Raw genomic sequence first — 12,901 nt, 5'->3', positions numbered from 1 at the left:
TACCCCATCGACTACACTGTTATATTTATATGCGTTTTTCCACTCGTGTCTGCATAAAACGAAACGATAATGTAACGAGTGCTTTTGCACTCGGCAAATTGGGGTGAATTTCTGCTTCAATTAAACAGTTATTGTTCGTGCGATTTCCGTGTGCACTGATAAGGCGATTCGTTGAAATTGGAAGTAATTGATATGATATGTATTATGTTGAATATCTTCACATGAAATACAGACTTTTACGTATTAAAAATTTTACTTTTTATCTAAATTTGAAATAGGGAAAAATCACATAATTAATATGTAAATTGCTAAAATCATGTTTACGTTAGATATTTTTTCGGGGTTAACCTTCTTTATCAAGATTTATTTGAGGTATATTCAAAGCAATTGACAATTTAAACCGACTGGGGTTTCTAAATCCTCTACAGCGTAAACGTACTATAAAAGGTATATAATTCATAACAAATTAGTTGTCTCCCTGATCCAACAGCAGAATTTTATGTCAAATAAATTTGTAGAATATATTGAATATTTGCTACTATGCCGTTTAAAGGGAGTTTGTTTTTTAATTTTTGAGCATATTCAAAAAAGGACCAAAAAACCGTGTTTGCCGACACGCTAGAGGGTTATAATTACTATCCTATATTGCTGAATCGTAATACGAAAATTAAAAAAAAAAAAGTAAAAGAGCTATAAGTTCGGCCGAGCCGACCTTTGAATGCCTCCACCATTTGGAACGAATTTGGCAATTTTCAAACAAAAAGAAAATCTGTTAAAAATTCGGTCAGTAAATGTCACCTGTACTTTGTTCACAAAAATACATGGATGGACGAACATCCATAAATCGACTCAAAAAGTGTTTCTATGGTTGGGGAGTATGGGTCGGACTCGTTTCCTTCTCCATGTCACACAGAAATGCAATCTAGGAAATTTTCAATCAATAAAATCCGTTAAAAATGCTGACAGACGGACAGAATGACATCGCCAAATCGACTTAGAATTTTACGCGAAATATACTTTGTTGGGTCTGACATGATTATTTCGAGGAGTTACAAACGGAATGACAAAGTTAAGTTAACCTTCATGGCTGAGGGTATAGGAAAGAGACCAGGCCACAGTGTGGTGTAGGGTATAATTACTTAAAAACGAATCAACAACGGAGCAAGCATAGTAATTGTTAATACTCAACAATCTAGTTATTCAGTTCAAAATCGCACAATCGACTATGAAAAGTTGATTAATCGGTTTTGACCACAGTTCATAGTCAACTACGACTTTGAGAAATTTGAGAACTAAAAGTCGATTAATCGAAAGTCGACTTACTAGTTTTTCCAAAGAGTTAACACACATAATGTCTACCGAGAGACGGAGAGTTACTCTCTCGATGTTCATGTCTGTGAAACATAAACAATTAATGATTTTGTATTGGTAGTAGTTAGCTAAGCCTGCATTAAACTTTAGTCATTTTAAGTGCCCCGTACACGGTCAAAATGCATGACATGCAATTTTGTGATGTTAGTGAAAATGTTTATGTATGCATCACACCTACAATGCATAAAGCAAAATCAGAATTTTCTGATTTTTCTCGTGCATGACGTTCGATTATGACGTGTGTGCAGTTGAGGCATCATGCATTTTCTTATTTGTGACGTTTTTTTAAAGTTGAGGAAAAACATTTGCTTGAGTTGTTGGATGTTTACCGGTCGTTCTGAAAAACATAAAGTCGTTTGCCAATGATACATTTAATTCAACTAATGAACTTTTAATTAATTTTTTCAAGCGCGAATTAATTTTTTTTCCAATCTTTCATTCAGATTCTGTTATTCCTCTTATTGTTATACCCTCCACCATACTGTACATTAAAGGCAGTAAACCTCCTATGAATCAATTCTTTATTTCGAAAATGTTGATAAAATTATTAATTCATCACTATTTGTGCACACGATGTTCTGATTCGATAAAATATTATTGGATTACTTATTAAGATTGATTTGTTCTTATAGTCAGGTATACGTGTTCCAATACATGAATTACCTATGTGTTGATTTTGAAATTTCCAATATTTTGCAAGATGGGATTAAAAACACAAGAAATAAATACGGTGAAAAAACAAAGCTTACTTTTTATTTTGAATTTGGTGTCATATATATTTATCGAATTCTATTTGGGCCTTTCATTTATATGAAAAAATGTCTTAAAAAAACTCCCATTTTGTTATCTTTTTATAGAAGACCGTTTGGTCTTTTACTGTATAATAACTCATTTAGCTATTGTTATAAAGAAATCAATTTTGAAACTGCCCAGTGTTAAAAAATAATCCATCTTTTTCACAAAAAAAAAAAAAAAAATTGAAATTATTTATATTACCAAACTTTTTTTACTTTTCAGTGAATTAAAGCAATCAAAAAGACTTTAACAACTACGAAATGTACTTAAGGGATTTTGAACAGCGTCCAGGACATTGAAAAACAATTACATGGCGTTGTTAACAGCCACAACTGGCGTGGTGTGGTGCGGTGCGGTACCCCAGAAGTATTATTATGTCACCAGCAAAGAAGCCAAGCAGGAAACCCACATCGTATGGGATGATGATGACATTAATGCTTAACTGTGCATAAAATCAATGCTAAAATATGCAAATTTTTATGGCAGTACGGGGAGAGACAAGCAAAGGGAGTAGGGAAAACAGCGACAATATCAATTTCCAAAAAACAAAACTCCCAAAACTTCTCATCGAAATGGGAAGCAACAAAGTTTTGCCATTTTTTTGTTTCTCAAAGAAAAGAGAAAATAAACACATTTCGCTGTCAAAAATTACTCTCCATAGTGTCGTTAACAGTTTCGGTGAAAGAAAAGAAGGAGAAGGAGAAAAAACGACACAAGTCAAGATGCTGAGAGACATTCCACTTTGGGGGGTTTTCCATTGCGCCCAACAATGTTGAATGGTGGCATAACAATAACACGCAACAAATAACGAGAAAAATAACATTAACATCAACACCTCTATGCTTTGATAAGTTTGTCTTCAATTTTTGTTGAATTTATTAATGCTTTAAGTTCAAAGACTCATGTTGAAAGGGAATATAAGAAAATATATATTTTTTGGGGCATGTCTTATTTAAAGTCTAGGGTTAGGGTTAGTAGAACCTATCTAAAAATGCACTTAATTCAACTTTTTTAACTCTTAGTCTTAGATACGTCAAAATAAGCCCCATCAAAAAAAAAAAAAAAAACAAGTTAAAAAGCAGTAAGTTCGGCCGGGCTGAACTTAGAATATCCTCCACCAATTGGAACGAATTTGAAAATTTTCAAAAAATAAAATCCTTAAAAAATTCTGTTAAAATTTTAAAAATACCTAAAATACCTGTCTATACGACATAGGAATTGTTTGTCATAAGCCATTACCATATTCAAATTCGAAACTTGAATTAAACGGTGAATAACGTAGCTAAAATCATCAAAATATCGTATATAGGGAGGTATCGTTATATAGGAGCTATACGAAGACCTGGACCATCATAGACAATTTTCTGTCACAGGCTGTAGCTTCCATTACGAACTTCAAATACGACATCTCAAACAATTTTGGTGGGTTTTATACCTAAACTCGTCAAAATACCGAATATAGGGAGGTACTGATATATAGGGCCTATACGAAGACGTGGACCTGCATACACAATTTTCTGTCACAGCCTGTAGTTCCCATTTCGAACTTCAAATACCAAATTTGAAACAATTCCGGTGAATTTTGTCGCTAAAAACATCAAAATACCGAATATCGGGAGGTACCGTTATATGGGGGCCATACGAAGACGGGGACCTGCACAGATAATTTTCTGTCTTAGGCTGTAGTATCCAATTCAAACTTCAAATACCACATTTGAAACAATTCCGGTGAATAATGACGCTAAAATCATCAAAATGCCGAATGGGGGCTATATGAAAACGTAGATCTACATGGCCCATTTACGAACGAACTGTCTTCTATCTCAATTCGTTCGAAAGATAGCGTGATTACAACAGACAGACGGACATCGCTAAATCGTCTTAAAATTTTACGCTGATTATGAATATATATATATACTTTGTTGGGTCTGACGTGAGTATTTCGAGGAGTTACAAACGGAATGACAAAGTTAATATACCCTCCATAGTATGGTGGTGGTATAAAAACGGGTTTTAATGCTATCTCTCTTTATACGAAATCCGTTTCAAAAACATGGAGTCAATTAGCAATGTCCTTCTTCTCGTCTGCTGTTGTTTATTATTACTCTTCGATCCGTCTGATCCGATCTGGGTCCAATCTTGGTACACTGTAAATTTTAAACTAAAATTGAGTTTAGAGTTGAAAAATATCACCTACTTAAAAAAAATTAAATTCCTCGAGGGAGGCGCATTCGAATTCTCTACATGGTACTATAGACAAATTGCTTTTGCAATATGACCCACAAAGTGTTAACATTATCCCGAAATTCCAGACATTCAATTTTTTCTGTCGGCCCAATCCGTCCAGCATCTCGGATATGAAACGGTCAAAATATTGAAACAGTTGAAGCTGTACACATTGAAATATTTGTATAAAACTTAGGTCAGGTGCCAAAATGGGCAAGATCAGTCTATTTCTTTTGATACCCACCAATGATAGTATCGAAAATGGAAGGTATCGCTTCACAGATATAATACAGCTTACTCAAAATATTCAAATATTTAACGACACAATTTTTATACCCTCAGCCATATGGCTAGAGAGGTTGCAGTTTTTCATTTCACCCTGATGAAAAAACTGCAACCAATTTCAGACTGCTGTCATTTCTAAGCCACTCGTCCGACAGCTGTTAAATTTATTGTAGTGACAGTTCATTTTGTTGTTTACAAGTGTACAAAAGCATTTCGGTGAGAATTTTCCAGAAAAAAGTTATTCGTGATGGAAATTAAGGGTGATAGTGTGATTTCTTTATATTTGGCTGGAAAACCACAAGTGGCTATCGCCAGAGCATCCAGCATTTATCTTTTGCGTCTCGTACCATCGCTCGTTACCGTGATACTGTTTAGCGTAGTCCGATGTCAAGGAAGTGGACGGAAGAAAACAGCAACATCAGCAGAAATGGTTCGCAAAGTTAAAAAGAGACTTGATCGAAACCCGCGTCACAGTGCCGAAAAATGGCTCGTGAGCTGAACATATTGCAATATTCCCTTCGGCAAATATTGAAAAATGAGCTCGGGGTGAAGCCATTGAAATTCCAAAAAGTGCAAGAACTTACACCGCAACAGAAAGAAAATAGACTCAAAAGAGCTAAAAAATTGCATGGCTTGACCGAAAGTGTTGAACTGCCGAATTTGGTTTTCTCCGATAAGAAAACATTCGTGGTCCAGCATGTTGTAAACAAACAAAATGATCGTGTTTTGCTTGCCAAAGAGGTCGGCTGAAAATGTGCACCTTCGGTTGGCCACCAGATCTCAAGCGCCGCCCATGGTAATGGTGTGGGCCGCCATAACAGCCGATGGTCGCTCTCAGTTCGTATTAATCGACCGTGGCATCAGAATAAATGCCGAATATTATCGCGAAATATACTGGAGGTTGAATTTAATTTTATACGTTAAATAAAGGAAAATGCAGATTTGGGTATTAATATTTGAAATGAAATTGCCATAATTTAATTGTACCATGTCACGTCATCTCCGCAAGTTTAATATTTTGCAAACACATGAGTCACATCTAAGTCCCAGACAATGTTGAAATTCATCGAAAATTCATCCATTTCTTATATTCAGAGGATTTTCCTCAAAATTTCTTGGTGATTAATTTTTTAATTTGATTATGGCTTAAAAATTTCAATAAATAAACCTGTGATTTCATCAGCATATAATGATGCATCAAAGTATGTGCGAGAAAATTATATTTGTATGTATGTGTCTACAACATAACTACTTATCGCGATAATAATTGTTTTCCATCTAGATCAATCGCCTTATCAGTGCACACGTCTGCTGTAGGTCTGCGAAACGCAAAATTTTGCTCATCAATTAACGAGTGCAAAAGCACTCGTTACGTTTTCATTTCAACTTATGCCTTGACGAGTAAAAATCGAATATAAATATAGCAAAACAGACGGTTAAAGTCAGTAACAAACAAAAACTCCCATTATTTCGTTTCTCAGAACAAAAACTTAAAAAGTAACCATCGTGACAAAATGGTCTGCAAAGGATGCAACAACAGTAAGTTTATTATTTAGCGGCAGTATTTTAAAGAGTTTTGTATTAACAGTCATATTTCCTTCCTTATAGAATGCCAATGCTCCACAACAAAATGTGGCGATAACTGTGCCTGCAACCAGGAATGCAAGAATGGACCCAAGGATCAATGCTGCTCAAATAAAAATTAATTTTGGAAATCTTATAAAATATGTGGAAAGTGTAGAGAAAAATATATGAAACCATACTTATAAAAGAATAAAATAATTTTATTAAAGCAAATTTTATCCATAGGCAAATTTTTTCTTGGTTGGGATTGGAACCACACCTACAAAAATCGGAGATGAATTGTGGTATATATCCTGGAACTTAGTAGTTTTGCAATACTTAACTTAATTATATCAATACTTAACTTAATTATAATTAAGTTATTACAATAACTTAATTATATCATCCGCCATAAAATGATGGCTATATAAATTTTCTGTCATGCTAATTGTAACACCTAAAAAATTCTTCAGCGATCCTAAAAGGTACACAAATATTCTTGATCAGCGTAAATTTCTAAGCAGTATTTAAAATAGACCCTCAAAATTATTTTAAACTTAATAAATTAAAATGTAATACGTCTGGTTCGCAGTAGCTATATCTACCCTGGCAAATATTTGATATTGCTTCCATCCATCCAGATACAGTGACACCGACCATGGACTAAGGCATGTAATTAAATATTTTAGAACTTCAAAACTAGTATAAAATTTGCTACAACCCCCGTTGTTTATTTTGAAATCCTCGAAGTTTGTTACTATGGGGCAATTCAGAAGAAAGTAGAGTTAAACAACTAAAAAAGCATATAAGCTTGGACGGGCCGAACTTTTAATACCTTACACTATTTGGAGGAATTTGAAATCTGTAGATTAAAAAAATCCGTAGAAAAATACCTTCCAAAAGAAACTCCTTGTATGGGGGCTATGCGAAGACGCTGTCCTTCATAAGTAATTTGTTGTCATAGGCTGTCAATTCCGGCGAAAAACGCCGCAAAATCATATACAAATCTCTGGTTGGAGTACCCATTACGAACTTCAAAATCAGCAAAATATAAGGGCTATACGAAGACGTGGACCTGTATACGCTATTTTATGTCATAGGCTCCAGTACCCATTAAATACGAAATTTGAAACAAATCCGGTCTACAATGCCTCTAATACCATAAAAATGCCGATAAGGGGAGGCACCGTTATGTGGGGCCTATACGTTCTATATACGCTATACGAAGACGTGAACCTGCGAACATAGGTTGAAGTCATAGGTTGAAGTAATCATTACGAACTTAAAATACGAAATTTGAAACAATTGCGTTGAATAACGTCACTAAATGCATTAAAATACCTAATAATGGGATGTTCCGTTATATGGGGGTTATACGAACACGTGGACCGACATAGCCCATTTTAGAGCTTAACTTGCCTACTGGCATAATACACACATGTGCAAAATATTAACATCGAAAGATAGCGTAATTGCAACAGACAGGCGGACATCGATAAATCGACTTAGAATTTTATGCTGATCCAGAATATATATACTTTGTAGGGTCCAGCATGTGGAGTTACAAACGGAATGACAATGTTAATATACCCTCCATAATATGGTGGAGGGTATAATAAGGAAATATTCTCCTGTCTGTTTTTTAAGGATGGTCCCAAAACTTTTATCTAGTTTTTTTCTCGTTATTTTATATAGATGAGCGGATTAGGTATGTTCAATTAATTTCAAGCATCAATCCTTTAAGAGGTGCTCACCAACAACGAGTTCCATTTAAATCTGCAAGATTCGGTGAAATCACCATATAGGTGTTGTTATATATTGCGAAAATGTAAATATCAAATTTGTAAACATTCCGTGGAAATCGTATAAAATCGTCAAAATACCAAATATCGAGCTGTACTGTTATATGAGGCTATGGGGAAATATGGATATATATGGAGAATGCTATGTCACATAAGGACATATATTGATTACGAATACATACTTTATTGGGCATCCGACGAAAGTTTGGAGGTGTCGCAAACGGATTGACAAATTTAAAATACCCTCTTTTATATAGTGGAGGTAATACAAAAATTAATTTACTGTAAGGCCTGATTTTAAGAATTTTGTAGGACTTAATCATTTTTTTCCCAACGGAAAACGGCTATATTGCTGGTATTTGCGATTTTTATTGAATAAGTCAAATCCGTTAGAAAAATACTAACCAAAACTATCTATAATATTTTTAAATTAGTTTATAATTCGCCACTACCTTAATTTCGAATACTAGGAGACATCAGAAAGGCATAGTCGTTAATATTACAATTGGTATTTTTATTCAAATTATTCTTTTTCTAATCCATTTTTAAAATGTTTTTGGTAACATTCCATTCTTCTTTCGATTTACAATAAATTTTATATGGGAACATTTTATGTGATAAAATTATTATATATATATATATTTATTTTACTTATACAAATGTTAATTCAATTCAGCTTTACTCAAGCCCTCAACATATTTCTACATCTTTAAAGGATATTAATTTTTGTTAGAGCAACATTGATCCTTGGGTCCATTCTTGCAGACACAGTTACATTCTTGGTTGCAGGCACAGTTGTCACCACATTTGGCTGTGGAGCATTGGCAGTCTTCAGGGTATGAAAGAATATTATTAATATACGATATTTTGAAATCAACATCTTAAATAATAAACTTACTGTTGTTGCATCCTTTGCAGACCATTTTGAGTCAACTTTTTCTTTTGTGGGAATTTGTTCTGAGACGTGGTATGATTGTTACTGCTTACACAAATTATAGTCCAATATTTATATGACTTCTACTCGCCGTCAATGTATGGAATTAAATAACATTGTAACGAGTGATTTTGCACTCGTTAATTAGTGGGTAAATTGTGTGTTTTCATAGACCTACCTGCGGACGTGTGCACTGATAAGACTATTGATCTAGAGGGAAAGTAATTTAAGTAATTAAAGATAAGAAGTTATGTTTTTTGCACGCCAATACAATTACTTGCTCGATACATTTCCATGCATCATTATTGTGGTGACGAAATTATTAGTTATTGCTAAAATTATTTATTGAAATATTCAAGTCTTCCAAACGCATTAAATCTTCCGTTGGCCTTTTGCCGTATTTCCGTCCTGTTTAATAAATATTAAAACTAGAAGAGAGAAAATTGAAAACCGTGGTGATAAAACTATGATTGTCCAGAAAGTACTGAAATGAAAATTTAATGAGAATATGAAAATTAGATAGAAACCCATAAAAATTAATATTTAGCAAAAAAAAATGTATTCAAATATTTTTAAGAGGATATCATTCACTGGGTTCCTTGATCGCCCACTGGGTTTCTTGATCGCCTACTACATTTCTGGTTACTAGTTTTTTTTGTGGCATAGAGCTAAATGAATCTTGGAACTATGGTACAACGAAATTAAGGTAAACTAATTTCAAATAAGATTCCCATTTTGAAAATTTTCACTTTTAAAATTATGTCACGGAGCACTGGCCAATTATTACCCATAACATTTTGACCAAGGACATTTGCCCAATATTTATGTACTCGGTCCTGCTGTTAGTTGTTGTGGTCCATTTTACAGCTAAATATAATCCAATGGTCATCCAAAATGCCAGAATTCTTCCCTGTCCTTAATTCTCTTCTCAGGCGTGTCGATTGGCTTCAATTGTGTGATTAGGAATTTTTTTCTGTTTTTGGTTCATTTGAACCCCTAAATATTTTACGATCATCTCCAAAAGCAAGAGGCCCCTCTGTATCTATATATTGCGGACATCTTTTAAAACAAAAGGCCTTCTGAGCCTAACCCTACCCTTGTGATTTTCGTGAGAATCGGACGATAATTACAATCTGTATTTAATAACCCCAACCTGTGTTGTAAGGAGAACACGGGAAAAGGCTTCTGGCCAGCCCTAAGCTCTAGCCCCATGCTTACTTCAGCTTCGATTGTTTATAATTGCGACCCTTATAGTAACTGCAAAATCAAGAAATTTTTCAGTTGTTGGTCCATTTCAACTCCTAAATATTATGCGGTCATCTCCAAAAGCAATAGGCTTCTATTCTTGCTCTAGCTCCATTCTAAATTTCTTGAAGATCGGGCCATAATTATGAATGGACATGAACAGACGGGCGTCCGTCCGCCCTAGCTAGATCGACTTAGCTCGTATACTTTCCTATGTGGGAAATCAATATTTCGAGTTGTTACATAATTTTTGGCCCAATCAAACTTATAATACCCCCAAAACATAGTGTTGTAGGGTATGAAAAGCAGAATTCTAAATTTACTACCGATTAAGTATCAAAATGTACGAAATATTTTTTAAGTCAGTAAAATTGTAAGTATTCGAGTTATTCCGACAATTTTTTCTAACTATTGGGGTCTTCAGAGGCGAAAATACAGCCAATTCTGTTAAAAAAAATATGGATGAAATCGGGTGTAGAATAATAACATTGATTGCATATTCAAGACTGTAATCGTGCTTATATAGGTTTTCAATACACTATTGTTTAACTTTCCCGAAAACAATTTCTCCATGGCTAAGATTTAAAATTTGCAAACATTTTCAATATCCATTAAGTTTAAAATCCATGGTCTGGTATTGAATATTTTGTTGGAGGAATATTTTCTATCCTCTGGGAAAAATGAATGATAAGTCCTAGAATTTGCGGTTGCAGGATAAATGTTAAAACTAAGCCCCCAATTCGATACTGTTTAAGGAGTCACAATATTTTATGGAGAGCTTCGATGCTCAATAGAAAGTCTTTAGGATGTTTTGGCATTAAAAATGGGCTCCATCGGCCCTTGAGTCGATGAGTCGAATAGGCAAAAATGACCTCACAAAATGGTAACTTTGAATGTAGAGTATTTTGAAGGTTTAAAATGCATTAGGTTTAAGGTTTATATTTAGTAGTTCTTCCTCCTTTTGGAAGAAATTTGCTAATATAGGTCTATATAGCGCAACTTCCTAGTTTTTGGCATTTTGAGGGTTCCAGCCACAATGTTTAATTTGGTATTTAAAACTCTCGTTAAAAATTTGTATTTATAAAAAGGATGCGATGTGTGAAATGTGAAGAGAATCCGATGCTAATTTCGCATTTTATAATTATTTAAATAATTATTTAAAATTTAAACCCGCTGATAGTGAGGTACCGGAAGGAATCTTCCGACATATTCCATTTTCACCCCAGATGTTGGGTTAGTTAGAATATTGGAATGTGCGAAATTTGAGGAGAATCCGATGCTTATTTTGCATTTTATGAGAGTCATAATTATTCAAAATTTTGACCCGTTGTAGGGCGGTACCAAAATGACTGGTCCGATGTATCCCATCTTTAAACCACAACTTGTGTTAAAAAGGTATTAAGATGTGTGAAAACTGAAGTGAATCGAATACTCATTTCGTGTTTTATGAGCTTCATGATTTTTCAAAATGTTGACCTGCTGTGGGGGAAGCACCATGAGGTTTGGACCGATATATTCGATCTTCACACCAGATCTTGTGTTGAAAACGGAATGGAAAATTTAATTAATTCTATGGTGGAGAGTATAAAAATATCGACCCATTTCTGCTGATATTTACCCCATGGTCTTATCATGCATGGATTAACCTGTTAAAGGAGTCACCTAGTTCCTTTAAATTTTGGGCATTTAATATTTCTATGAATACCAAATAGAGTTTAAAATGATAGACATCAGTCTACATTTATATCCCCTACTAATGTTAAAATTGTTAAATATAATAAGTTCTTAGTTTTTCGATGAACGGAACATGTACTCCGATGCCTTCCAAACCAAGAACAACGTTTTGAATAGTCACTTTTCTCCTAAAATACGAAAAGAGGTACCGAGTTATTTTTGTTACGTAAGTATTGCCAAACTTAGTCTTCATTCAAATTTTCAAAATGACATTGCATTTGATATAGTTATAAGTTTTATTGATTGTTGGTTTTTTATGAATAAAAGATATCAGCTATTTTCCTTCAAGATGTCATATTCTTCTTCCATTCTCAAAATTAGTTTTTATTTGTGCAGCATTGATCCTTGGGTCCATTCTTGCAGACACAGTTGCATTCCTGGTTGCAGCCACAGTTGTCGCCACATTTTGTTGTCGAGCATTGGCAGTCTTTGAGAGAAAATATATGTTGATAATGAATAAAAAATAATCAAGGAAATGCCTCGAATTTGAAACTCACTATTATTGCATCCTTCACAGACCATTTTGGTAGAGAAATTTCTTATTAGATATTTAATTTGAATAAACGATGTAAAGGTTTTATTTTTACTGACGTTCACCTCTTGCAATGCTATATTTATATATGCTTTATTGTCTGCCAACGTGTACGACAAAGTAACATTGTAACGGGTTCTTTTGCACTCGGTAATTGGGGGTGAAATATTCCCTCACACATAACGGGAAACGTGTGCACTGATAAGGCGATCAATGGAAATCTATTATATGTACATATGTGTGCATGCTTCATACATAGCATACATTACCTCAATAATTTCTGGATATTTTCTTAAACATTTAATAATAATGTGTTGTACCTCCTATCGTAAATAAAAAATGTGCAATTTCACACGATACGTTATCGATTTATGCATTTTATTCATGAATATAACTCATATAAATAACAGACTT

General features: G+C 34.0%; 3 protein-coding genes across 3 annotated transcripts; 1 reads left to right on the top strand and 2 right to left on the bottom strand.

Moving 5' to 3' along the window:
* The first annotated feature begins 6,127 nt into the window (after positions 1–6,127).
* Positions 6,128–6,586, top strand: LOC101896446 (metallothionein-2-like). Its single transcript, XM_005178723.4, has 2 exons — positions 6,128–6,216; positions 6,286–6,586. Exons 1-2 carry the CDS (start codon positions 6,192–6,194, stop codon positions 6,381–6,383), a joined length of 123 nt encoding a protein of 40 aa, XP_005178780.2. The 5' UTR covers positions 6,128–6,191; the 3' UTR covers positions 6,384–6,586.
* Positions 6,587–8,535: 1,949 nt separating this feature from the next.
* Positions 8,536–9,100, bottom strand: LOC101896274 (metallothionein-2). The gene is made up of 2 exons (XM_005178722.4): positions 8,941–9,100; positions 8,536–8,871 (listed from the first exon to the last, which is right to left on the bottom strand). The coding sequence occupies exons 1-2, from the start codon at positions 8,963–8,965 to the stop codon at positions 8,762–8,764; spliced, it is 135 nt and encodes a 44-aa protein (XP_005178779.2). The 5' UTR covers positions 8,966–9,100; the 3' UTR covers positions 8,536–8,761.
* A 3,078-nt stretch (positions 9,101–12,178) lies between these two features.
* LOC131803103 (metallothionein-2-like) lies at positions 12,179–12,560 on the bottom strand. The gene is made up of 2 exons (XM_059124136.1): positions 12,453–12,560; positions 12,179–12,382 (listed from the first exon to the last, which is right to left on the bottom strand). The coding sequence occupies exons 1-2, from the start codon at positions 12,475–12,477 to the stop codon at positions 12,273–12,275; spliced, it is 135 nt and encodes a 44-aa protein (XP_058980119.1). The 5' UTR covers positions 12,478–12,560; the 3' UTR covers positions 12,179–12,272.
* Between the last annotated feature and the right edge of the window lie 341 nt (positions 12,561–12,901).

The sequence above is a fragment of the Musca domestica genome, unplaced genomic scaffold (genome assembly GCF_030504385.1).
Source record: "Musca domestica strain aabys unplaced genomic scaffold, Musca_domestica.polishedcontigs.V.1.1 1, whole genome shotgun sequence".
Lineage (NCBI taxonomy): Eukaryota > Metazoa > Arthropoda > Insecta > Diptera > Muscidae > Musca > Musca domestica.
Note: the sequence above shows the minus strand (reverse complement) of the source record. Positions and strands in the feature narration are given on the sequence as shown.